At 39.0% G+C, this 27695-nt stretch overlaps 1 protein-coding gene across 7 annotated transcripts in view; it reads right to left on the bottom strand.

The window, feature by feature from the left end:
• UPRT (uracil phosphoribosyltransferase homolog) overlaps window positions 1-19687 on the bottom strand; it is a 79080-nt gene extending 59393 nt beyond the window's left edge. For 6 of the 7 annotated variants that reach the window (XR_008290147.1, XM_053202501.1, XM_053202502.1 and 3 more), the window contains exons 1-2: window positions 19141-19680; window positions 864-906 (exon numbers count right to left, since the gene is read on the bottom strand). Coding sequence is in view for 6 of the 7 variants with exons in the window: in XM_053202501.1 (XP_053058476.1) it covers window positions 864-906; window positions 19141-19517 (420 nt within the window). In the remaining variant the exon portion in view is untranslated. Of the gene's footprint in view, window positions 1-863; window positions 907-19140 lie in introns of all 7 variants that reach the window. The other variant, XM_015075374.3, reaches the window with a different exon arrangement.
• Between the last annotated feature and the right edge of the window lie 8008 nt (window positions 19688-27695).

Here is a 27695-nt window from a genome sequence, read left to right as displayed (position 1 = left end):
GTTCTCTGATTATACCTGTGAGGTTAATAAGCCACTTTTCTTTCTTTCCCAAACTAAATACTGACAACAGTATTTAGAATGTAAACTCCATTAGATCGAGGACAATGTCTGTATTCTTTACTGCTGTATCTTCTCCCCCTGCAACACAGCCTAGCCCAGTGCCTGACTTGAGTTCAGTATGTATTTCATGAGTATGAATACTAATAACCACAGCAGAAAATGTGTGCTTATTCCAAGCACTAAGCACACTTAGATGTAAATACAAGAAGAAAATGCAATGCTTCATCTGAAGACAACCCAACTTGGCCTGAGATCCTTTCAGAGCACACTTAGCTAAACTGAATTGGGCGTGGCCAATCCTTAACAGGAAGTCTCTGAGGAAAGCATACACAGTCCAACTCAGTATTTCACATGTAAAGATAGTACAGAAAGGACAAAATAAATAACTCCCCATGTAAACTACAAGAGAGGTATTAGTTTTTCTGTATTAAATGAATACCACAAAAGTAACTACTAGGTCTCCCTACATCTTTGGTTTTCTTTTCATGTACTTCACTTCACTGTTCTAAGATGAGACATTTAGGGTTTACTCAAGATCAGGTTACCAAGATCCCCTTTGAGAGGTAGAAGTACCTCAGAATTACAGAGAACAAGTTCATGGGCAATACTCTGAGGTGAAATGGATTGAGGTACAGCTTTAATGAAAGAGTAGAGACAAAATACTTCAGAAGTTTACCAGGATGATGTTTACTTGGCACAAACTCTCTCACCCCTCAGAATGCTGTAGAACAAAAAAGTCCCTTGGCCCTACTATGATTATATCACTAGGAACAATGAAACAAAAATGGAGAGCCTCTACCTACCAAACGATCTGCAGAAAACATGAAGTCCCCTCTACTGGCTGTCCTAGAAAGAAAGTAGTAAAAGTTTTAGTCCAGATTAGAGCTTTAAAGTAAAATATTACTTAACACATATAGTAACACTGATATTAAAACCTATTACATACTAAAAGCCTAAAAGCTTACATGTACAAACTATTGCTAAGGCAAGATATTTTTCACTTGCATACAGGAACCTAAATGGAATGACTCAATAAATACTGTTGAAAATGCTTACTTGATATCAACATTAGAGACAGGAATTGAAAAGATCATGCATTCTCCCACTGAGCTGCCCAAGTATATATTATTCAACCAGGAGATGAAAGAAGCTCCCCCTGTAAGATGGCAGCAAGCCCACAGTTCAAGTTAAGAGAAAAACTTCACAGTATGAAAAACAGATTCTTCCCATTCTCCCCCTCCGTTCACCTTGAACTAAAACCCAGGTAATTGGGGGGCCTAAGTAGATCAGTTGGTTTAGAGGCCGACTTCAGCTCAAGTCATGATCTCACGGTTCGTGGGTTCGAGCCCCACATCAGGCTCTGTGCTGACAGCTCAGAGCCCAGAGCCTGCCTCAGATTCTGTGTCCTCCTTCTCTCTCTAACCCTCCCCCTTCCCCACTCATACTCTGTCTCTATCAAAAAATGAATAAACATTAAAAAATTTTTAAACCCAGGTAACCAAGATAAGTAACCCATCTACTTTTTCTCTAATTCCATTTTGGAATGCTAATTGACACAAACAAATCTTCTAATGTTACCATTGTTTTCAAGAATGCATAACCTAATTTCTAAGACCTCTTTCTAGAATTATTGATAATTTGTTCCTTTTACCTGTTTTCTCAATCAAATACTTTATTCCCTAGATCTTTCTGCCATTTTCCTGTACATTCCCTTCTGGTCAACACTTTTATATCCTGAGGTGCCCAATTAATAATAATCTAAGGTTGCACCTGACCACCTGACCAACCAAAAGGGGAATATTAAAAGGCTGACATTTTTTTTTCTGTATGTAAAAATCTAGTATTGTTCTACCCAATATAAGTTAAATGATCTGACTGAACAGACTGATTTACACTTTATGTACTGAAAAATCCCCATCTGCCTATCCACAGAATACCTAAAATATTCCCCCAACACAGCATCAAAATGGCATATGCAAGCATATATTATCTCGGTATAACATTAACCACTACCTCTTTTTTCCCAAGCTGCGATTACTTTCTCTGACAGGAAAAAGAAATGAAATATCCCTGACACAAATGACATTTGGTTTCTTAGAGTAACCACAGTTCTATCATATTACAGTTCTATCATATTATATTATCATATAATAACTCTCTAAAATATGAACCAAAACTGAGCAATGGCAAGAATACAGGTCTGTATTCTTTAGATATAAATATTCCCTAAACTCAGAAAACTATCCACACATACCTACACACACACACACACACACACACACACACACACACACACACAGAGCCCATTTAAAACAGGCTGTATTTAAAGAACAAACCGATAGTTGCCAGAGGGGAGGGAGATAGGGATATGGGCAAAATGTGTGAAGGCAAGTGGGAGATACAAGCTTTCTGTTATGGAATGAATAAGTCCTGCAAATAGAAGGCAAAGCATAAGAAATATAGTCCATGATACTGTAATGGCACTGTATGGTGACAGATGGTAGCTACACTTGTGGTGAACATGGCATAACATATAAACTTGTGGAATCACTATGTTGTACACCTGAAATTAATGTAACATTGTGTGTCAACAATACTCAAATTTAAAAAATAAATTAAATAAATAAATAAAACAGACTATTTCATGTACTGTGGTTTTCAAATAAAACCACACTATTACGGTAGCAATTTTGATTTCTGGAATCAATCTTCACAATATGCTCATCAAGGAAGTAAAAGTTAGTGAACTACAAAAAAATAACTGAAGACTACTTTCTGTTTACTAGACATATACAAACATACACTCTAGGCAGCCAGAACACAGTTTTTCAATAGGGAAGAAAAATCTGGTTTGCCTTAAAAGAAGTATTAAGTAATATATCTTGGGAACACATCTGAAATATTTGTTTTTAATTTCTGAACAGTTACACAGAAATTTATTACATAGAAAAGTTATATTTGGTTAAGTGATCAGAGTCACCCAAATCCATTACAGTAAAACCTTGGTTTGCAAGCATAATTCATTCCAGAAACATTCTTGTAATCCAAAGCACTTGTATATCAAACTGAATTTCAAGAACCATTGGCTCAGTTGTGATCATGTGACATTTGGCATCACATACTACTTGTGTTGCAAGACATCACTTGTTTATCAAGTTAAAATTTATGAGAAATGTTTGCTCATCTTGTGGAACACTCACAGAACAAGTTACTCACCATCCAAGGTTTTACGTATTTTACTCTAAAATCAGACATTTTAACATCTTTCATACTCTCCCCCCAAATATCAGCCTCAACTGATAAATTTTCTGTAATAATCACCTTCTCTACATTCCAAAAAGTACACGCTAGGAGAAGTGTCATCTCTTGATAGCTATTTGACTCCCAATTAAAGCATTCACTGCCGTAAGTCATCTCACTACAAAGAGTAATTACTAACATATTTCCTGCTGTTTTAGACCCATACTGTTCAAGACCCATACTGTGTACTTTAAATCAATTTAGAAATTAAACTTCGGCTAGAATACAGTAAGTTGATTGCATTTTTTAAAAACCACAGTAGTCTTCAATATTCACATCTAAGTCCCTAACACTGTTAATATTAGAGTTTCATAAAACAGATATATACTTGTTGTACCAGCAAGTTATACATAATCTCTGAGCCCCTACTTTATGTCCAATGCTGCACTAAAGTGTTTGTTAATAAAGGAGTTTTAATGTACACCCAGGTCTTCTTCACTCTATAAACTTTGTTTCAAATTATAATTCTATTCACTTGTATCAAAATCATTTTTTTAATTTTTTAAGTTTATTTACTTATTTTGAGAGAGACAGAGACAGTGTGAGTGGAAAAGGGGCAGAGAGAGAGGGAGACAGAGAATCCCAAGCAGGCTCCACGCTGCCAGCACAGAGCCCAATGCCAGGCTTGAATTCCCAAAACCGCAAGATCATGACCTGAGCAAAACCAAGAGTCGGACACTTAACTGACTGACCCACCCAGACACCCCTCAAAATCATTCTTTAAAAAAAGTCTCTCTTACTAGAAACAGTTTTTGAAAGACATTTTAATCGCCTTCTTTTTTAATGTTTATTTTTGAAAGAGAGAGGAAATGAGCAGGGGAGGGGCAAAGAGAGAGGGAGATAGAGGATCTGAAGCAGGCTCTGTGCTGACAGCAGAGAGCCCAATGTGGGGTTCAAACTCAAAAACTATGAGATCATGACCTAAGTCAAAGTCAGATGTTTAACTGACTGAGCCAACCAAGCTCTATCTTCTATCTAATCATGTTCCATCTAACAACAGTCCCAAATAAAATCTAATGCAAAATTAACACACAACAATAAACACTGACACACATTCCTGGAATATTCTAAAATACAGCCAAATGATCAAATATCAAATATTTAAATAGTGATATCCAGATACTCTTAATTCAGAATATGGAAATCTTTTTTTTTTAATATGAAATTTATTGTCAAATTGGTTTCCATACAACACCCAGTGATCATCCCAACAGGTGCCCTCCTCAATACCCATCACCCACCCTCCCCTCCCTCCCACCCCCCATCAACCCTCAGTTTGTTCTCAGTTTTTAAGCGTCTCTTATGTTTTGGCTCTCTCCCTCTCTAACCTCTTTTTTTTCCCCTTCCCCTCCCCCATGGTCTTCTGTTACGTTTCTCAGGATCCACATAACAGTGAAAACATATGGTATCTGTCTTTCTCTGTATGGCTTATTTCACTTAGCATCACACTCTCCAGTTCCATCCACATTGCTACAAAAGGCCATATTTCATTCTTTCTCATTGCCACGTAGTATTCCATTGTGTATATAAACCACAATTTCTTTATCCATTCATCAGTTGATGGATATTTAGGCTCTTTCCATAATTTGGCTATTGTTGAGAGTGCTGCTATAAACATTGGGGTACAAGTGCCGCTATGCGTCAGCACTCCTGTATCCCTTGGGTAAATTCCTAGTAGTGCTATTGCTGGGTCATAGGGTAGATCTATTTTTAATTTTTTGAGGAACCTCCACACTGTTTTCCAGAGAGGCTGCACCAGTGCAGAAGCTTTTTATCTTCATGAGTACCCAATAGTTCATTTTTGCTCTTAATTCCCTTGCCTTAAGGGATGTGTCAATTAAGAAATTGCTGCGGCTGAGGTCAGAGAGGTTTTTTTCCTGCTTTCTCCTCTAAGGTTTTGATGGTTTCCTGTCTCACATTCAGGTTCTTTATCCATTTTGAGTTTGTTTTCGTGAACGGTATAAGAAAGTGGTCTAGTTTCATTCTTCTCCATGTTGCTGTCCAGTTCTCCCAGCACCATTTGTTAAAGAGACTGTCTTTTTTCCATTGGATATTCTTTCCTGTTTTGTCAAAGATTAGTTGGCCATACTTTTTTCCATTGGATATTCTTTCCTGCTTTGTCAAAGATTAGTTGGCCATACTTTTGTGGGTCTAGTTCTGGGGTTTCTATTCTATTCCATTGGTCTATGTGTCTGTTTTTGTGCCAATACCATGCTGTCTTGATGATGACAGCTTTGTACTAGAGGCTAAAGTCTGGGATTATGATGCCTCCTGCTTTGGTCTTCTTCTTCAAAATTACTTTGGCTTTTCAGGGTCTTTTGTGGTTCCATACAAATTTTAGGATTGCTTCAGAACATGGATATCTAATTAGTGTCAAGCTGAGCATTTTTTAATTTTACAAACCCCATACAGGATTAACAATGCAGACCTAATCAGATCCAAAAATACATTTTTTGACACCCCCCCAACACATGTGTCACACATACATCTGTATCAACAACATAAAAGCCAAAGGCAGCCATTTAAAAAAATTACCTTCGCAATGAAACAACAAAAGAATGAGAATCATACAGGAAGTCAAATCTTCATTTTATATTTTTAAATGTTTGTTTATTTTTGAGAGAGAGAGAGAGAGAGAATATGAATGGGGGAGGGGCAAAGAGAGAGAGAGGGAGAATCCCAAGCAGGTGCCATGCTCTGTGCGGAGCCCAATGCAGGGCTTCATCTCATCTCATGGCAAGATCACAACCTGAGCCAAAATCAAGAGTCAGGTCATTTAATCGACTGAGCCACCCAGGTGCCTGTCAAATCCTCATTTTAATGTGTACTTGGTAAACCTGACTCTTCCCTACTTAAGAACTTGGAAAGCACTTTAAAATTTACACAGAGGCTTCAGCAATTATGTATATTTAAAAACATGTATGTCTCATAGCAAACACAAACCAAGATAAAACTTATTGAATCTCACTGAACTTTATTTACTTATCATCCACAAGACAGAACTATAAGAGAGTAACGTTTTTATAATATTAAAAAATTAAGACTTCAAGTAGAGATTGATGAGGAAAACAAAGGCAAGAGAAATGTAGCTTAAATCTCCTTATAGCTTGCAGCCCTGATAAACACCTGGAACATGCAGAGTGTGACCTTCCTCAAGCAACTCATGGCTGCTTTACCTCCTTAATGTTTTTGTTTTATTAAAGACTAAAACTAACCTTATCTTAACAATAACTAGCCCCTCAAGGTCCTGAAAGCCTTGCTTCCAAATTTCCTAGAAACTTACTTTATTTACCTCTATTTCCTTCCCTCCACAAACTTAAAAATATACAATCAGGCACTCCTCACAACCCCAGTGCAGCTCTTTCTGCCCACGAGTCGTTCCCCCGTGTTTTACTAAAATAACCTTTTTGCACCAAAGATGTCTCAAGAATTCCTTCTTAGCCATTTGCTCAAGAACCCCAAGAGATCATCTCCCCTATTCCTTCTAGGACTTACTACTACTACTACTACTACTACTACTACTACTATTACTACAGGGATCCTCTAGTATGTTGGAAGATGTCCTCCCCTGGGACAATTACAACTTCAATTTCTACAGCAGAAATTGCCATTTGATCATTCTCTGCCACTTTTCTCTACTCAGAATAAACTTGACAGCCCCCACATTTTTTTAACAAAAACCATTTTAACAACCACACACACACTCACACACACTAAGTGTACAAAGATTTACTTATAAAGCTTTTCTAAAAAGGTCTGAAAGTTACAGCAGGTACCTAATATTATACATATATTACTCCCTTCTTCCCCACAGGTCACAATTTATTAAGAGCTTCCGTGGTGCCAAGTATTACACACTTTTGGCTCACTATCTAATCTACTCCTCACATAACCTTAAGAGGTAAATTTTATTACTTCCACTTCACTGATGAAATAGTGAGGCTTATAGAAATGAAATGCTTCAAGATACTTCCCAGCCTGAATCTCCCCAATTCCAAGTCCCTGAGTAAAGTCATTATTTATATTTTGCTCTAATAAGGGAATGTTTTGTAAAGGTCAGTTTTTAGCTGTATTTTAATGATATTTCTCTCCCTGCAAATCAGACTCGTATGGACATACAATGCAAACAATGAAATAGAGTCTGGTAGGCAAATAAAACATCATTAAAATAGTCCTGAAGAGGGAGAAGCCACTATTATAAAGTGGCTTGTAAAAAGGTTAATTGCATACAACAATACACCCTTTTCAAAACTTATTAAATCAAAACTTCAGAACCATAACTTAAAACAGTGCAATTTAAATCAAATCCCAGTAGAACTGATTTAGGTGTCACTTAAAAAACAAGGACTATTTTCAGCATTTGGGGTGGGAGAATTTAGGATTAGCATAGGGGTGACAGATTTATCAAATAAAAATACAGGATAAATCTTTATTTCAAAAGTATATCCCATGAGATGTTTAGGATATACGAAAAAAAGTTCCTTGTTTATCTGAATTCAAATTTAACTGGGGGTCCTGTATTTTACCTTGTAACCTAAGTTACGAAGAACTAAATAGACTCAAATTCAGCTCTATTATGTTTTTGTTTTTGATATTGATTTTTAGGCAACAGGTTAAAGGTTAAGTGGAAGATAATAGCTTTTCTGGCAGGTTTAATCCAAAGGAATGTTTTACTTAGAGTTAAGGTTTAGTGAAAGCTCTGAAAACATAAACTCTACTTCCATAGCTATTTTGTTATTATGTGATCACTAAAATAAAGAATAATTCCAAAGTTTGTCATGGTATGCAGATGTTTTGTAAATGTTTTCTTCCTCCTTCCTTCACCCTCATCAAAAAAAAAAAACGAGTGAAATACTTGAAGCAAAACTAATCTGATGTGAAAAATCAAAATATATATATATTGCTTTTACTACCTGCCAGGTACAAGTCAGCAAGGCCACAGCTCTATAGCACCTTTAATTTTTTTTAATGCTTATTTATTTTTAAGAGAAAGAGAGAGACAGAGCACGAGCAGGGGAGTAGCAGAGAGAGAAGGAGAGACACAGAATGTGAAGCAGGCTCCAGGCTCTGAGCTGTCAGCAAACAGCCTGACCTGGGGCTTGAACTCACAAACTGTGATATCATGACTGAAGCCAAAGTCTGACGCTTAACCAACTAAGACACCCAGGTGACCCTCTATAACACCTTCATTAAAAACTATTAAAATAGTGTCGGGGGGATCCTGGGAAGATGGTGGCGTAGGAGGAGGCTGGGCTCACCGCCCGTCCTGCTGATCACTTAGATTCCACCTACACCTGCCTAAATAACCCAGAAAACCGCCAGAAGAATAGCAGAATGGAGTCTCTGGAGCCAAGCGCAGATGAGAGGCCCATGGAAGAGGGTAGGAAGGACGGCGAGGCAGGACACGCTCCACGGACTGGGGGAAGGGAGCCAGGGCAGAGGGGCGGCCCACCAGCCAAGCAGAGCCCCCGAGTCTGGCTTGCAAAAGCGGAGGGGCTGGACCGAGTGTATTCCGACAGCAAGAGGGACTTGACATTTGGAAGGTTATAAGCTAACAGCTCTGCTCGAAGAAAGGGAGGGCTGAAGGACAATTGGAGGGAGAGTTGTTGAGCCCCAGATGACAGAGCTCAGCTTGGAGGGGAACAAAGGTGCTCGCCAGCGCCATCTGCCTCGCCATCCCCCAGCCAAAATCCCAAAGAAAACCAGTTCCTGCCAAGGAACTTGCTTGCACCGCGCAAGCCCAACACTGTGCTTCTGAGGATCCATCCCTCCGGCGGGTCTGACTCCCTCCCTGTGCCACAGGGCCCCTCCCGAAGCAGATCTCCGAAGGAAAAGCAAGCTGAGCCTGCCCCTCCAGCCCCTGTACACCTTGCCTACCCACCCCAGCTAATACGCCAGATCCCCAGTACCACAAGCCTGGCAGTGTGCAAGTAGCCCAGACAGGCCACGCCACCCCACAGTGAAACCTGCCCCTAGGAGAGGGGAAGAGAAGGCACACACCAGTCTCACTGTGGCCCCAGCGGTGGGCTGGGGGCAGACATCAGGTCTGACTGCAGCCCCGCCCACCAACGCAAGTTATTCAAGACAGCACAGGGGAAGTGCCCCGAAGTCCCACACCACTCCAGGGACTATCCAAAATGACCAAACGGAAGAATTCCCCTCAGAAAGACATCCAGGAAATAACGACAGCTAATGAACTGATCAAAAATGATTTAAACAACATAACAGAAAGTGAATTTAGAATAATAGTCATAAAATTAATCGCTGGGCTTGAAAAAAGTATAGAGGACAGCAGAGAATCTCTTGCTACAGAGATCAAGGGTCTAAGGAACAGCCAGGAGGAGCTAAAAAATGCTATCAATGAAATGCAAAATAAAATGGAGACAACTACGGCCTGTATTGAAGAGGAAGAGGAGAGAATAGGTGAACTAGAAGATAAAATTATGGAAAAAGAAGCTAAGAAAAAGATAAAAAAAATCCAGGAGTATGAGGGTAAAATTAGAGAACTAAGGATGCACTAAAGAGAAATAATCTACGCATAATTGGTATTCCAGAGGAGGAAGAGGGGGGAATGGTGCTGAAGGTGTACTTGAAGAAATAATAGCTGAGAACTTCCTGGATCTGGGGAAGGAAAAAGGCATTGAAACCAAAGAGGCACAGAGAACTCCCTTCAGATGGAACTTGAATTGATCTTCTGCATGACATATCATAGTGAAACTGGCAAAATACAAGGACAAAGAGAAAATTCTGAAAGCAGCTAGAGATAAACGTGCTCTAACATATAAAGGGAGACCTGTAAGACTCGTGACCGATCTCTCTACTGAAACTTGGCAGGCCAGAAAGGCATGGCAAGACATCTTCAATGTATTGAACAGAAAAAATATGCAGCCAAGAATCCTTTATCCAGCAAGTCTGTCATTTAGAATGGAAGGAGAGATAAAGGTCTTCCCAAACAAACAAAAACTGAAGTAATTCGTCACCACTAAACCAGCCCTACAAGAGATCCTAAGGGGGATCCTGTGAGACAAAGTACCAAGACATTACTACAAGCATGAAACCTACAGACATCACAACGACTCTAAACCCATATCTTTCTATAATAACACTGTATGCAAATGGACTAAATGCGCCAACCAAAAGACATAGGGTATCAGAACGGATGAAAAAACAAGACCCATCTATTTGCTGTCTACAAGAGACTCATTTTAGACCTGAGGACACCTTCAGATTGAGAGTGAGGGGATGGAGAACTATTTATCATGCCACTGGAAGTCAAAAGAAAGCTGGAGTAGCCATACTTATATCAGACAAACTAGACTTTAAATTAAAGGCTGTAACAAAAGATGAAGAAGAGCATTATATAATAATCACAGGGTCTATCCATCAGGAAGAGCTAACAATTATAAATATCTATGTGCTGAATACAGGAGCCCCCAAATATACAAAACAATTACTCACAAACATAAGCAACCTTATTGAGAAGAATGTGGTAATTGCAGGGGACTTTAACACTCCACTTACAGAAATGGATAGATCATCTAGACACACGGTCAATAAAGAAACAAGGGCCCTGAGAGATACATTGGATCAGATGGACATGACAGATATATTTACAACTCTGCATCCCAAAGCAACAGAATATACTTTCTTCTCGAGTGCACATGGAACATTCTCCAAGATAGATCACATTCTGTGTCACAAAATAGCCCTTCATAAGTATACAAGAATTGAAATCATACCATGCATACTTCCAGACCACAATGCTATGAAGCTTGAAATCAACCACAGGAAAAAGTCTGGAAAACCTCCAAAAGCATGGAGGTTAAAGAACACCCTACTAAAGAATGAATGGGTCAACCAGGCAATTAGAGAAGAAATTATAAAATATATGGAAACAAACGAAGATGAAAATACAACAATCCAAACACTTTGGGATGCAGCGAAGGCAGTCCTGAGAGGAAAATACATTGCAATCCAGGCCTATCTCAGGAAACAAGAAAAATCCCAAATACAAAATCTAACAGCACACCTAAAGGAAATAGAAGCAGAACAGCAAAGGCAGCCTAAATCCAGCAGAAGAAGAGAAATAATAAAGATCAGAGCAGAAATAAACAATATAGAATCTAAAAAACTGTAGAGCAGATCAACGAAACCAACAGTTGGTTTTTTGAAAAAATAAACAAAATTGACAAACCTCTAGCCAGGCTTCTCGAAAAGAAAAGGGAGATGACCCAAATAGATAAAATCAGGAATGAAAATGGAATTATTACAACCAATCCCTCAGAGATACAAGCAATTATCAGGGAATACTATGAAAAATTATATGCCAACAAACGGGACAACCTGGAAGAAATGGACAAATTCCTAAACACCCACACGCTTCCAAAACTCAATCAGGAGGAAACAGAAAGCTTGAACAGACCCATACCAGTGAAGAAATTGAATCAGTCATCAAAAATCTCCCAACAAATAAGAGTCCAGGACCAGATGGCTTCCCAGGGGAGTTCAACCAGACGTTTAAAGCAGAGATAATACCTATCCTTCTCAAGCTATTCCAAGAAATAGAAAGGGAAGGAAAACTTGCAGACTCATTCTACGAAGCCAGTATTCCTTTGATTCCTAATAAAAAAAGAGAACTACAGGCCAATATCCCTGATGAATATGGATGCAAAAATTCTCAATAAGATACTAGCAAATCGAATTCAACAGCATATAAAAAGAATTATTCACCATGATCAAGTGGATTCATTCCTGGGATGCAGGGCTGGTTCAACATTCGCAAATCAATCAATATGATACATCACATTAATAAAAGAAAAGATAAGAACCATATGATCCTGTCAATCGATGCAGAAAAGGCCTTTGACAATATTCAGCAACCTTTCTTAATAAATACCCTCGAGAAAGTCGGGATAGAAGGAACATACTTAAAGATCATAAAAGCCATTTATGAAAAGCCCACAGCTAACATCATCCTCAATGGGGAAAAACTGAGAGCTTTTTCCCTGAGATCAGGAACATGACAGGGATGTCCACTCTCACCACTGTTGTTGAATATAGTGTTGGAAGTGCTAACATCAGCAATCAGACAACAAAAGGAAATCAAAGGCATCAAAATTGGCAAAGAGGAAGTTAAGCTTTCACTTTTTGCAGATGACATGATATTATACATGGAAAATCCGATAGACTCCAACAGAAGTCTGCTAGAACTGATACATGAATTTAGCAAAGTTGCAGGATACAAAATCAATGTACAGAAATCAGTTGCATTCTTATACACTAACAATGAAGCAACAGAAAGACAAATAAAGAAACTGATCCCATTCACAATTGCACCAAGAAGCATAAAATACCTAGGAATAAATCTAACCAAAGATGTATAAGATCTGTATGCTGAAAACTATAGAAAGCTTATGAAGGAAACTGAAGAAGATATAAAGAAATGGAAAAACATTCCGTGGTCACGGATTGGAAGAATACATATTGTCAAAATGTCACTACTACCCAAAGCTATCTACACATTCAGTGCAATCCCAATCAAAATTGCACCAGCATTCTTCTCGAAGCTAGAACAAGCAATCCTAAAATTCATATGGAACCACAAAAGGCCGCGAATAGCCAAAGTAATTTTGAAGAAGAAGACCAAAGCACGAGGCATCACAATTCCAGACTTTAGCCTCTACTACAAAGCTGTCATCATCAAGACAGCATGGTATTGGCACAAAAACAGACACATAGACCAATGGAATAGAATAGAAACCTCAGAACTAGACCCACAAACGTATGGTCAACTCATCTTTGACAAAGCAGGAAAGAACATCCAATGGAAAAAGACAGTCTCTTTAACAAATGGTGCTGAGAGAACTGGACAGCAACATGCAGAAGACTGAAACTAGACCACTTTCTCACACCATTCACAAAAATAAACTCAAAATGGATAAAGGACCTGAAGGTGAGACAGGAAACCATCAAAACCCTAGAGGAGAAAGCAGGAAAAGACCTCTCTGACTCAGCTGTAGCAATCTCTTACTCGACACATCCCCAAAGGCAAAGGAATTAAAAGCAAAAATGAACCACTGGGACCTTACGAAGAAAAAAGCTTCTGCACAGCAAAGGAAACAACCAACAAAACTAAAGGCAACCAACGGAATGGGAAAAGATATTTGCAAATGACATATCGGACAAAGGGCTAGTATCCAAAATCTATAAAGAGCTCACAAAACTCCACACCCGAAAAACAAATAACCCAGTGAAGAAATGGGCAGAAAACATGAATAGACACTTCTCTAAAGAAGACATCCGGATGGCCAACAGGCACATGAAAAGATGCTCAACGTCGCTCCTCATCAGGGAAATACAAATCAAAACCACACTCAGATATCACTTCAGGCTAGTCAGAGTGGCCAAAATGAACTAATCAGGAGACTATAGATGCTGGCGAGGATGTGGAGAAACGGGGTCCCTCTTGCACTGTTGGTGGGAATGCAAACTGGTGCAGCCACTGGAAAACAGTGTGGAGGTTCCTCAAAAAATTAAAAATAGAGCTACCCTATGACCCAGCACTAGCACTGCTAGGAAGTTACCCAAGGGATACAGGAGTACTGATGCATAGGGGCACTTGTACCCCAATGTTTATAGCAGCACTCTCAACAATAGCCAAATTATGGAAAGAGCCTAAATGTCCATCAACTGATGAATGGATAAAGAAATTGTGGTTTATATATACAATGGAGTACTACGTGGCAATGAGAAAGAATGAAATACGGCCCTTTGTAGCAACATGGATGGAACTGGAGAGTGTGATACTTAATGAAATAAGCCATACAGAGAAAGAGAGATACCATATCGTTTCACTCTTATGTGGATCCTGAGAAACTTAACAGAAACCCATGGGGGAGGGGAAGGAAAAAAAAAAAGAGGTTAGAGTGGGAGAGAGCCAAAGCATAAGAGACTTAAAAACTGAGAACAAACTGAGGGTTGATGGGGGGTGGGAGTGAGGGTAGGGTGGGTGATGGGTATTGAGGAGGGCACCTTTTGGGATGAGCACTGGGTGTTGTATGGAAACCAATTTGGCAATAAACTTCATAAAAAATACCGTAAAAAAAATAGTGTCAATATATACTTGCACCTCGAAGCAGAGTTTAACGTAAACATTCAAAATCAGGTAGAAACAAAGATAAATTATCATTTTCCCTTAGAACCCAGGCCTCAGTCATTCAGAAGTTTATTTTTTATAATGATTGAATATCAATTCCCTTCTGTGTCAGGTACTGTGCCAGGCAAGAGATCAATCCCTTCTGTGTCAGATACTGTGCCAAGCCAGATCTTCTTTCTGCATCCCTGGAGTACCTACCAACTAGTTGGTGAGCCATTACTATGATATGCAAAATAAATATTGTAACAGGGGTATGCATAGTTTAAATAGATGACTTCTCCCCTCCTGGCCTAAAGGCCAGTTAGAAAATTCACATGTGAAACCAAAACCATGTCCATGTTTTAAACAATTTGCAGGTCATAGCTTTTTCTGTGGTTAGCATTTTGGTTTTGTATAAGTTAAAGGGAAAATACCTGAGATTCCTCCAGTCTCTGGGTGACACCAGGCCAGGCTCTCTAAAGTTGGCTCTGTTTGGTGTGTGGAATCCCTAGCATAAATACCCCATATCAGAAGCCAGGCAAATCACCATGCAAGGGAGAATGGCCATTCTCCCAGGGGCAGTGGCCCAGACTGGGCACAACACCTGTGGTGTTTGTAAAGCTACAGGTGCTCAAGTTCCATTGAAGACCACCCTAAGGGTAGACACCAAAAACTTTTTTGGGGGGCAAAAAAAGATTCCCCAGGCAATTCAGACATACAGCCTTGGTTAAGAACATTACATCACCTAGTCAGAGGACTAAATCACACTAGGGTGCATTCACAATAGGGCTGAACAGGATGTTCATGCATCCTGAAGTTGTCTCCACTGATATTTCACAGACTAAAATAAAATTCTCTGAGAAAGCTCACTTTTCATCCAAGTTGTCTGCTGAGGCCATGGCAAAGCCCTTCCAACAACAAGTATAAGGAAACATTCAACAGCTCATGAAACAGCTTTACTTTAACGTTTTGGGAGACAAAAGAACAAAACTGGGAGGGGAAATGATCCTTTATACACTGCATTGCTTTAACAATGAGGTCATGAACAATGTTCAAGGGAAAAGTACATTACACTGAGATTTTGCTGGGTTTAGTATATAAAGGAGGCAGAAAGAGGGATGTGTGGTTTAATCCACTGCAACAACAACAAAAACTAAAAATGAAGAACTAATTTCTCTTCTCAAGTTCACCAGTGTCCCATATGTGACTGAGTAACTAATCTACTCTTTCGATGTTTAGATTACTGCACTCTCACAGAGAGAAAAACCATTTACTTGAAATTCAATAATACAACCAACATATTATATTGCAAATACTGCACATTAAAAAAAAAGTAAAGACATTTAGATCAGTCTAATGTTCTCAACCTTGCCTGCTTTATATATTTACAACATGCAGTCCTGCTGGCTCAACCTCCACTTCTCCATGCCAAATTCAGAAAGCAATCCCTTCAATAGATAGATACTAAGGACAAGGACCAATAAAGGAATATCAAGTACTCCGATCGCCTTTATTATCAGACAGCTCCATAGTGCACATACATGATGTCACATCAAAACAGAGAAGAGCATAAACTCTGAGGAAAACAGGATCTGATAACTGATGGCAACTTCCATAAATTAACCTAAGTAAATATAGCTTCTCTTACCACAGGCACCCTAAACTGGCCCCCTAGAGGGGATGAAACAGGTCTTATTTGTGTGAGGGGATGCCAATTTTTGTTAACAGATTCGATTAACAAAAACAAAACTAAAACACTGTCTCCAGCCTAAATTAGTTATCAAGAATTTTAGTGAGTCTTTCTACATACTATACAAATTATCTAGGATCTAAGATCTCTCAGTGTTGCTTTTGAAAATAAGAATGTGAGTTCTATGTGGAGTTAAAATTCCTTTTACTGTCTTCTGAAAGCTCAAGAAACCAGCTCTTATGAATGCAATTAGAACTATGCACAAATCGAAACACGAAGGCATGAAATGCCTTTAATGCTCACAGCCCTTCACAGTTTATAACAAGTGTTCAGATAGTATCTGGTTGTAGGCATCCCAGGAGCTCCATGAGATATTACCAACATCCTCATTTTACAAATGGTAAAGTTGAAGCACAGAGATGCTAAACATCTTGCCTAAAATCACTTTGGATCCAGCTGTCTCTTTCCAAACTCACAAAAGAAAAAAGATTTCACTTACACTCAGGTTTACTATACAAGCCACGATATTCTGAGCAATGCAGTAAAATCAAGTATTGATACTGTCCTATATGAATTCTGACCTTCATGCCTTTTCCAACTCCTATAGCAATGGTTCCCCTTTACATTGCCATGAAGACCCCTTTGCAAAATCTAATGAAAGTTGAGGAATTCTCAGCCCATAAAAAAAGGCACATATGCAAATGTTAGTAGTAGCATTATTCATAATAGCCAAAGAGTAGAAACCAGCCAAACATCCATCATCTGATGAACAGATAAATAAAATGTAGTATATCAATACAGTGGAATAACATTCAGCCAAAAAAGGAATGGTGTACTGATATAATGTGGATGAAACTTGAAAACATTATGCTAAATGAAAGAAACCAGTCACACAAAAGACCATATGTTGTATGACTCCATTTATATGAAATGTTCAGAATAGGCAACTTAACAGAGACAAAATGTGTATTAGTGGCTATCTAGATTAGCTGTTGCGTGGCTTGAGGGGAAATGAGGAGTGACTGCTCACATGTACAGGCTTCCTTATTCAAGTAATGAAAATGTTCTACAATTGATTGTGGTGATGGTTGCATAGCTATGAGCATACTTAAAAACCACTCAGTTGTACAATTTAAGTGGTGTATTATATGGTATGCAAATTATATCTCAATAAAGATATTATTTAAAAAACAACCAATAAAAATGCACATAATGAACAGTATTTCCCAGATAATTTCAAACGGTTCACCAAGACCCTGAAGCCCATCTACAAGTGCAGTGGTGTCCAAGACTCGAGGTCATTAACTCCTTATCTACAGCAACAAGAATCACCATCCTATTTTCTTTGTTCTACTGTTGAGTTTTATTTCAGCTTCCCCTACCACAACTATCAAACCTATGCCTCCGACTTTTTAAGATCACTACTTCCATCTATTAGATCACATGACACTAGTGTTCAATATTGATTCATTAAAAACAAATAGTATAGTTTCATAAATATAATTTTAAGAGCTAGAAAGAACTTTTAGTGATTGAGCATCTATTATTTGCAAGGCATGGTCAGAAAGTAATGTAAAAGATGTAAAAATGTAAAAGACACAATTTCTGCCCTCAAGGAATTTAAAATCTAATAGGTAAGACAAGATTGATACACAAATAACAATATACAAAAGAGAAGGTGAATCTTGCATTTAAAAGCCAGGGATGATCAGCAGGGAAGAATGATTAAAGGAAAGTTTCTTGGCAGAGGTGGACTTTAATGCTGGGTTTGACTTTGAAGAGTACGTAAGATCTGAAAATGCAGAGGAGTAAAGAGAATTTCAGAGGAGAGAAGAATCCGGGATGTTTCAGAATAGTTCCTAGGAACCATAAACAGGGGACTTAATGTCAAGGTCAGGATCCTGGACTTAATTTGATAGGCTCTAAAAAGCCAAGGAAGTCTGCTGAGTAGGGCAGTTACCTAATCAAAGCTGTATATTACGATTGTTCAGCAATGTGTGGAAGTACATGGAAGGCAGAAAAACTGAAGGCAGGGAAACAAATTGGGAGCCTATTAACAACAGAATGAAGAAAAAGTTACTATAGTCTGATTTGGAGAATGGTATCTTGACTCAGTAGCCATTTTTAAAGATCAAGGCACCCACTGAAAAATGAGTGCTTTGACATGCTGTAGCTACTCATTTAAAGTACGGCCAATATAGAAACCAGCTGTAGTTAATCATGGTACATATTTCCCTTGAAAAACCCCATTTATAACATGAGTTTTGAGATCTCCTTAAGATAGCATTTTAACATTAATTTCTTGGCTATCTTGGTTTGTGGGATTAGGAGGGGGCGCCAAAGATTCCTTTAGGTTCCCTTTGCTCCATTAACTATACAGGAAACATTTGAGGTTCTGTAACTTTATAAAAATCAATCCTGATAAGGGCTGAATAAGCTTCCACGGGACCAACAAAACCTAAAATCCAAGACTAAAAGACCTTAGACAAAATGACATTATTTGCGATAGAAAACAGTAAACGGTCAGAGAACTTGTTGAGCACAACGGAATTTCCTTTGAATTGCTTTATTTATATTTGTGAGCCTGAGGTGATTTGTGGTAGCCTGAGGTTGTGGGTCACAACCATTTCTGGGTTATAGACGAGTACTGGACTGATAGCATTGGCGCGTTTACCAGCCAGGAATGGTTAAGGATTAGTACTCGCTCAGAAGAGACAAAGAGGGAATCAGGGGCTACTTAAAAGGATTCCTCCCTATTCAAAGGGCAGTTAAACCCCGGGACTAGGGAAGGCAGTAGGAGGCCTGAATCACGTGACACCCCGCCCGGTACTAATCACACACAAGTTTCCGAGGGCCAAAAACATTAACCCTTAGCCCTTTTACTTCCAATCCCTGTCCCCTCCTCCCTCGCCTCGAGAGACCTTCCACTTCCCTTTCCCCTCTGATCTCGGCTCACTTGTCCCGGATGATGGTCTGCAGCTCCCGGATCTGATCATTCATCGGCAGCAGTTTAAGCTGCGTCCCGATCTGCTGGGAGAGTTCGTAGTTCCCTAGGAGGGATTCGCCGGCTGGTGCGTCACAGTTGCCAATGCCACCTTTGCTCTCTGAGTTGAGGCTGGCTGTGCTGCACGCCTGAGGGTCCCGTTCAGCGGGTTCACTAGAATGAGCTTGCCCTGTAGGGACAGTCGGCTTGGCCTCAGAAGCGCTGTTTCCCCCGGCTTGATCTGAGATCCGGCCGCCAGGTCGCAGCGGCTCGGAGCTTGGGGTAAAGACAGAATTTACTTCATGGTTTTGACCGGGCACGGAGTCCGAACCCCGTAAGTCCATGGCCATACACCAGGCCCTGGGCCGACAGCTACCGACCCCTAAGGATAAAGGAGAGCAGGGAGAAGGGGCCGATGCTCACTTGCTCCACTATTCCCCGTGACACTTTCAAACTCCTAACCCGGGTCAGCCTTCTCACCCCTAGGCCTCCGTAGGTTCCCTTAGGCGGGCTACGTCCCTGCTCCGCCCACACAGGACGTACGGCCTGCTGAAACACTATTGGCTTTTCTCCCTGTCACTCTCCAGCGTACCTTTGAGTCAGCAGTCGGCCTGGATTCCCAGACCTCAGCCAGGCAGATGGGATGAAGCTGGGGATGTTTGCTTGCAGGGTCTTCGGGAGCCCTTAGGGAATTCTGCATGCAAAACTGGGTGAGCGGGAGAGCCAGAAAAAAGTAGGGGTGAAGTGACAAAGTGATTACATGTATAAGGCCCATGATTTTAGACTGTGTGCCTTGGCAGAGAGATTATACTTCAGTAAGTGCATCTTCGGTTAGTTTGTCTCTGTAACCAAAAGGGGAAGTAAAAAAAAATGCCTAGCAAGCTGCTGAAGAGCCTGCCCTCTACTAGACTGTTTCTACAAACTGCAGCTTCCTAAGTGTGCTTGACCAACAGTGTTCCTTGTCTTTATTCCTTGGGACCTACACTGTTCAGTTACCATGGGGATCCTGACAGCATTTCAGATCCCAAACCACTTAGCTTCTTTTAAGTACTTGCAAAGACATTTTTTTAAATTCTTTTAAGAAAGAATGTCTAGGGCAGTACTTTTCAACACCAGTGTGTATTGGAACAATTGTAATACTTGTTAAAATGCAAGTTCTCATGGCCTTTGAGATTCTGATTGAGTAGATCTGAGATGGGATCAAAGAATCTTTGTTTTTAACAAGTAACCTGGCAATTATGACCTTTTTTTAAATGACGCTCTGTGAGAAAGAGTGATTTACCGGCTCCCTTTTTAAAGGGCTCTAACACGAAAGTCAGAAACCTGCTAATTCTGCTAAAAAACTATTGAGCAGCCTTTAACAAGTCCCTTTCCCTCTCTGGACTTGCCTTTCCCCATCTATAAGTGAGAAGCATTAGCTATTTGACCCCTAGATGTTCTTACAATTTTGACATTCTATAATTCCATTTTGCCTTCCAAAAAACCAACTCTTAAAATTCCCTGTTCCACAGAGGAACATAGCAACATATGAGAGATGCAGAGTAACATGAGTAACAGACAACAGGAATATGCAGGCCTTTGGTGGGACTTGAGCCTTGATCTGGCTCTCTATTTTCAATTTTTTGTTTGTTGTTTCAGTATTGGTATTAAAGGTATTTTTCTCCCTCTTTTTCACTCCTGTTTTCCCTCCTTTGTTCCTGACCCTATAGGTCAGTACACTATTAGCTGTAATTATCGAGTTTAAATTTGATTTGATGATAAGAATTGCAGCCTAGGATTATAATCCCAGTCACTTTTGAAAGCTCGTGCATCTTTGCACCTAGCACAGAATGCAGTTCAAAGCATCTCTGGACTTCAAAGCCAAATCTGGCTACTTTACCAATGGGTGCTCTAAAGGAAAACACTGCAGTACATTATTGTTTCATTATCAGTAATTTAAATGCAGTAATGAATTTAAAATGGTATTTAAAATGGTCTTCCGAGACCAAAACTGCACTGTAGTCATATTTGTCTAGTGTCTCATCAGGCAAATGGCTTTGTTGTCAATGCCACAGAATAGGAATTAGAACAGTACAATTGCCAGTGTGTCTTGTGTTTCACTCTTATAGGAAATACCCACATATACGCTTACTTATATTAACCAATAATCATTAGCAAATTTATGTATCTAGTTATTTAAGATGCTACTAAAAGCACAATTCACTAATGATTAATCATAACACCTAAAATTTGGTGGTTTGTAGTTTACAAAGAGCTTCTATACATTCTCTCATTTTAATTTTCAAAAAAAAAAAAAAAAAACTTAAGGATTACCAGTCCCCATTTATAGATAATATCTGTGTGATTCTTTTTTCCTAAAGTGACTTGTCCAGGATCACATATCCAAAAAGAAGCAGAGCCAATGCAGAAACCCCAGTCTTTTGACTTCAAATCCAGCCTTCTTTACACACACCTGCAGAACTATGAAATCATTCAGTTAACGAATACTAGTTGAGCCATTACTAGTTGAGCAACGCCAGGCACGTTGCTAGGTGCTAAAACAGATACAAAGAAAAATGTGTGAAGATCTTGATATTCTCCATGGTCAGAGAGGTCATGGAAACCAAAGGACAATATTAAGCAGCATGGAGACCTACACTAAAGATACTAGTAGCAGAATTGACAAGTTTGAATTTAGCTCTCTTGCTTACATTTTTATGGAGTTACAAAGCCTGATAAAGCAAAAGCTGGAAAATTTTCCTGTAGAAATTGAGATGATTATAAACTTTATTTTAGGTTTTGAGCTCTAAGTTTGATATAATCCCTGAAATTATGGGAAGCAAGAAACCAATTGCTTGTATCAATAGAACTCCTTCACATGCATTTACATAGTGCCTTTGGAAAGTACTTACATATAGGCTATCTCATTCAACATCGTGGAGTAGTTAGGCTCAGTATTATGATTCCCGTTTTACAGGTGAGAGAAATTGAGTCCAATCTGCTGAACCTTGCTATAAGCTTAATTGTGCAAAGAGTAAGACAAGGAATTAGTGAAAAAAACCATTTGAGGATGACAGGTGGGGGAGTAGGAGAGGACCAAAATCTAAAGGATGGAAAATGTAGTAAATAATACTATGCTGTGCCACCCTCATCCCCCATGAAAACCCAAATACTCTCCCACAGCTGCCTAGAATATTGTGGGTCTGGGTCCAGCCTCATAACTTATTCCCTTGCCAGTAACTGTCCTGTTATGAAGGATCTTCCCCACTCAATGTTACGCACACCCCCTTCTCGTCTCCAGAACAGCCTGCATCTATTGATAATGCTAGGTGAGGATACAAAGACTCAGCCCCCTTGACAAAACGTATCTCAACATCATAGAGGCCATATATGAAAGGCCCACAGGTAATATCATCCTTAATGGGGAAAAACTGAGAGCTTTCCCACAAAGGTCAGAAACACAATAGAGATGTCCACTCACATGACTGTTGTTCAATATACTACTAGAAGTCCTAACCTCAGCAATCAGACAGCAAAAATAACTAAAAGGCATACAAATCTTCAAGGAAGAAGTCAAAATCTTACTATCTGCAGGTGACTTTTTACTGTATATAAAAAACCCAAAAGACTCCACCAAACAATTGCTAGAACTGGTACACAAATTCAGTAAAGTCGCAGTATACAAAATCAATGTACAGAAATCTGTTGCATTTCTATACACCAATATTGAAAGAGCAAAAAGAGAAATCAAGGAATTGATTCCATTTACAATTGCACTGAAACCATAAGACACCTAAGAATAAACCTAACTAAAGAGGTAAAAGATCTGTACTCTGAAAACTATAGAATACTAATTTAAGAAATTGAAGATGACACAAAGAAATGGAAATATATTCCATGCTTATAGATTGGAAAAACAAATACTATTAAAATGTCTATTCTACCCAAAGCAATCTACACATTCAATGCAATCCCTATCAAAATAACACCAACATTTTTCAAAGAGCTGGAACAAACAATTCTAAAACTGTATGGAACCAGAAGAGACCCCAACAAGCCAAAGTAACATTGAAAAAGAAAACCAAAGCAGGAAGCACCACAATTCTGAACTTCAAGCTGTATTACAAAGTTGTAATCATCAAGACAGTATGGTACTGGCACAAAAGCAGACATAGATCAAAGGAATAGAAAAGAACCCAGAAATAGGCCCATAACTATATGGTCAACTAATCTTTGACAAAGCAGGAAAAATTATCCAATGGAAAAGTCTCTCCAGCAAATGGTGCTAGGAAAACTGGGCCACTATTTTAACCTTTAAATTCAAGTTAGTTAACATATAGTGTAGTATTGGTTTCAGGAATAGAATTAAGTGATTCATCACTTACATATAGCACCAGTGCTCATCACAAATGCCCTCCTTAATTCCCATCACTCATTTAGCCCATCCCACAAACCACCTCCCCTCCAGCAACCCTTGTTTTCTTGTCTATGTTTAAGAGTCTCTTGTGGTTTGCTTCCCTCTCTGTTTTTATCTTATTTTACTTTTCCTTCCCTTCTCCTATGTGCATCTATTTTATTTTTTAAATTCCACATATGAGTGAAATCATATGATATTTGACTTTCTCTAACTGACTTATTTCACTTAACACAATACACTCTGGTTTCATGCATGTTTTTGCAGATGGCAAGCTTTCATTCTTTTTGAACTCCAAGTAATATTCCATTCTTCTTCTTTATCCATTCATCGGTTGATGGATGTTTGGGCTCTTTCCATAATTTGGCTATTATTGATAGTGCTGCTATAAACATTGTGGTGCATGTGTCCCTCAAATCATCATGTTTGTATCCTTTGGGTAAATACCTAGTAGTGCAATTGCTGGGTCTTAGGGGAGTTCTCTTTTTAATTTTTTGAGGAACCTCCATACTGTTTTCCAGAGTGGCTGCACTAGTTGGCATTCTCACCAGCAGTGCTAAACTGTTTGCCTTTCTCTGCACCCTCGCCAACATCTGTTGTTGTTGACTGAGTTGTTAATTTCAGCCATTCTGACAGGCATGAGGTGGTATCTCATTGTGACTTTGATTTGTATTTCCCTAATGACGAGTGATTTTGAGCATCTTTTCATGTGTCTGTTAGCCATTTGGATGTCTTCCTCGGAAAGTGTCTATTCATATCTTCTATCCATTTCTCAACTGGATTATTAGTTTTTTGGGGGTTGAGTTTGATAAGTTCTTTATAGATTTTTGGATACTAACCTTTTACCCAATATGTCATTTGCAAATATCAGTTGCCTTTTAGTTTTGTTGATTGTTTCCTTCGCTGTACAGAACCTTTTTATCTTGATGAGGTCCCAATAGTTCATTTTTGCTTTTATTTCCCTTGCCTTCACAGGCATGTCAAGTAAGAAATGCTGTGGCCAAGATCAAAGAGGTTGCTTGCTGCCTGTTTTCTCCTATGGGATTTCTCCTATGGGATTTTTTATGGTTTCCTGTCTCACATTTAGGTGTTTTTCCATTTTGAATTTTTTTGTGTGTTTGGTGTAAGAAAGTAGTCCAGTTTCCCAATGGACTCAACAGATACATTCAGAACATTTCATAGTAAAGCAACAGAATACACATTATTTTCTAGTGGACATGGAAGATTCTCCAGAATAAATCACATACTGGTCTTTCTGCGAAGGAAACAATCAACAAAACTAAGTCAACCTACAGAATGAGAGAAGATATTTGCAAGTGATACATTGGATAAAGGGTTAGTATCCAAAATCTATAATGAACTTATAAAACTTAATGCCCATAAAACAAATAATCCAGTGAAGAAATAGGCCATGGACATGAATAGACACTTTGCCAAAGAAGACATCCAAATGGGTGACAGACACATGAAAAGATGCTCCACATCACTCACCGTCATGGCAATACAAATCAAAATCACCATGAGATACCACCTCACACCTCAGAATGGCTAAAATTAAAGCTCAGGAAACAACAGATGTTGGCAAGGATGTAGAGAAAGGGGAACCCTCTTACAGTGATGGTGGGAAAACCAACTGGTGCAGCCACTCTGGAAAACAGTATGGAGGTTCCTCAAAAAGTTAAAAGTGGAACTATTCTATGACCCAGGAACTGCTCTACTAGGTATTTATCCAAAAGATACAAAAATGCTGACTCAAAGGGCCACATACACCCCAATGTTTATAGCAGCACTATCAACAATAGCAAAATTATGGAAAGAGCCCAAATGTCCATCAACTGATGAATTGATAAAGATGTGATATATATAATGGAATATTAGCTATCAAAAATAATGAAATCTTGCCATTTGCAACAATGTTGATGGAGCTAGAGTGTATTAACATGCTAAGTGAAATAAGTCCATCAGAGAAAGACAAATACCATATGATTTCACTCATATGTGGAACTTAAGAAACAAAACAGAAGAACATAGGGTAGGGGAAGGAAAAATAAGATAAAAACAGAGAGGGAAGCAAACCACAAGAGACTCTTAACCATAGACAAAATACTTAGGGTGGCTGGAGGGGAAATGGTTGGTGGGATGGGCTAAATGGGTGATGGGCATTAAGGAGGGCACTTGTTGTGATGAGCACTGGATGCTATATGTAAGTGATGAATCACTAAATTCTACACCTGAAACCAATGCTGCACTATATGTTAACTTGAATTTAAATAACATCTTGGAAGAAAAATAAATAAAAATAGGGACGCCTGGGTGGCTTAGTCGGTTAAGCATCTGACTTTGGCTCAGGTAATAATCACAGTTCGTGGCTTCGAGCCCCATTTAGGCCTCCACACTAACAGTCTGGAGCCTGAGCTTGCTTCAATTTCTGTGTCTCCCTCTCTCTCTGCCCCTCCCCTGCTCATGCTCTGTCTTTCTGTCTCTCTCTCAAAAATATATAAATAAATATTTTTAAAAAGAAGAAAAATAAATAATAATAAAACATAAGAACAAAATAAAGACTAAGCAAGCATCCTTGCTTCAATATGAAATATCTCTGGAAGGCCATTCAACCCCAGAGCTCCTCTAAAGTTGGCTGAGTCTCCTGTTGCAACTTCTTCCTCTACAATCCTACTTCTTTTAATCCTTCTCAAGCGTTGTTCTCGAAGTGCACTCCCTATTAAACTTCTTACACACAAATCACTACCTTGGAACTTATTTCCAAAGGCACCTAACCCATTACAGAGAGAAATAGAATTCCAAATAACCCCACTCTCAAAATGTCTGTGTTAACTCATACTTCAAACTGTTAAAAATATATAAAGAAGCAATGCTACAGTTGATTAAACCCCTACTTTGTAAATTGCAGTATCAGGCCTAGTTATCAGTGAAATGGATTGACAAGATTAATTAAATGTGTTCCGCCTTTGATTAGTTAAAAAGAACTCTGAAGACTATAAACTAATATGCACTTGTTTGCAAAAAATTCCAACACATCCCTTAACTATTACTGAGATGAAATACTCTGGCACCATGTATTGTATTGCATCCAGCTTCTGTTACAATATTTCTGTTGACTGTAGAATTTCTCTGCAATTGGAACATCCCACAAGAGGCAATTCAATGTCTACTGCTTAAAAGAACATCAGACAAGGAGTCAAGAAGAAAGGATTTCAATTTCTCTTATTTTTTATTTATAGGACGTTGGGCGAGTTTCTTCCCCTCTCTGGGACCCAGGATCTTTATTCAGTAAATATGGAAATAGGGCTTTGGGGCCCCTTGCAAATCTTATTAATAAGATATTTACACAATGGCTGTGGAAGATCCTTGAGTAGGATACTGAAGTTCTGAGCAAAGTAATGAGTGTGGCTGAAGTATGGATATTACTCCAGGCCCACAAGTTGTATTTCAAATACCACCCCCACCACTCTTATCCATATATATATATATATATATATATATATATATATATATATATATATAAATGTAATCAAAGGCATGTGACTACAATAGTTGGCAGAATTTGGAGAGGATTGTAAATCCGCCAGTTTGTCTAGATCTGGTGAGAGGATACTGTGTCCATGGCCAAAAAATGCCATGGCCCAAGTCATGATTTACAGATCAAATACCTAATAACTTGACTGGATTATGGGTGAGAGGGAAGCAGCACTGACACTGAGGCACATATGAGCTCACATACATGCCTTCCTTAGTCAGTTTGACTGCTATAACAAGATACCATAGACTGGGTGGCTTAAAAAGCAGAATCTTATTTCCCGCGGTTCTGGAGGCTGGATGTCCAAGATCAGAGTGCTTGAGTGGTTGGGTTCTGGTGAGAGCCCTCTTCCTGGTTTGCAGATGTCTGCCTATTTGCTGTGTCCTCACATGGTAGGAACAGGAGATATCATCTCTCTCATGTTTCTTCATGTAAGAGTACTAATCCCGTTTATGAGGGCCCCACACTCATCACTCAATTACTTCCCAAAGTCCCTACCTCCAAGTACCATCACATTGGGGATTAGGACTTTAACATATGAAATTTGAGGAGACCCAAACATTCAATCCAGAGCAAAGTTTGTTTGTGATCAATTTTTGA

Source organism: Acinonyx jubatus, chromosome X (assembly GCF_027475565.1).
Source record: "Acinonyx jubatus isolate Ajub_Pintada_27869175 chromosome X, VMU_Ajub_asm_v1.0, whole genome shotgun sequence".
NCBI lineage: Eukaryota > Metazoa > Chordata > Mammalia > Carnivora > Felidae > Acinonyx > Acinonyx jubatus.
This window is presented reverse-complemented; position numbering and strand designations above follow the sequence as displayed.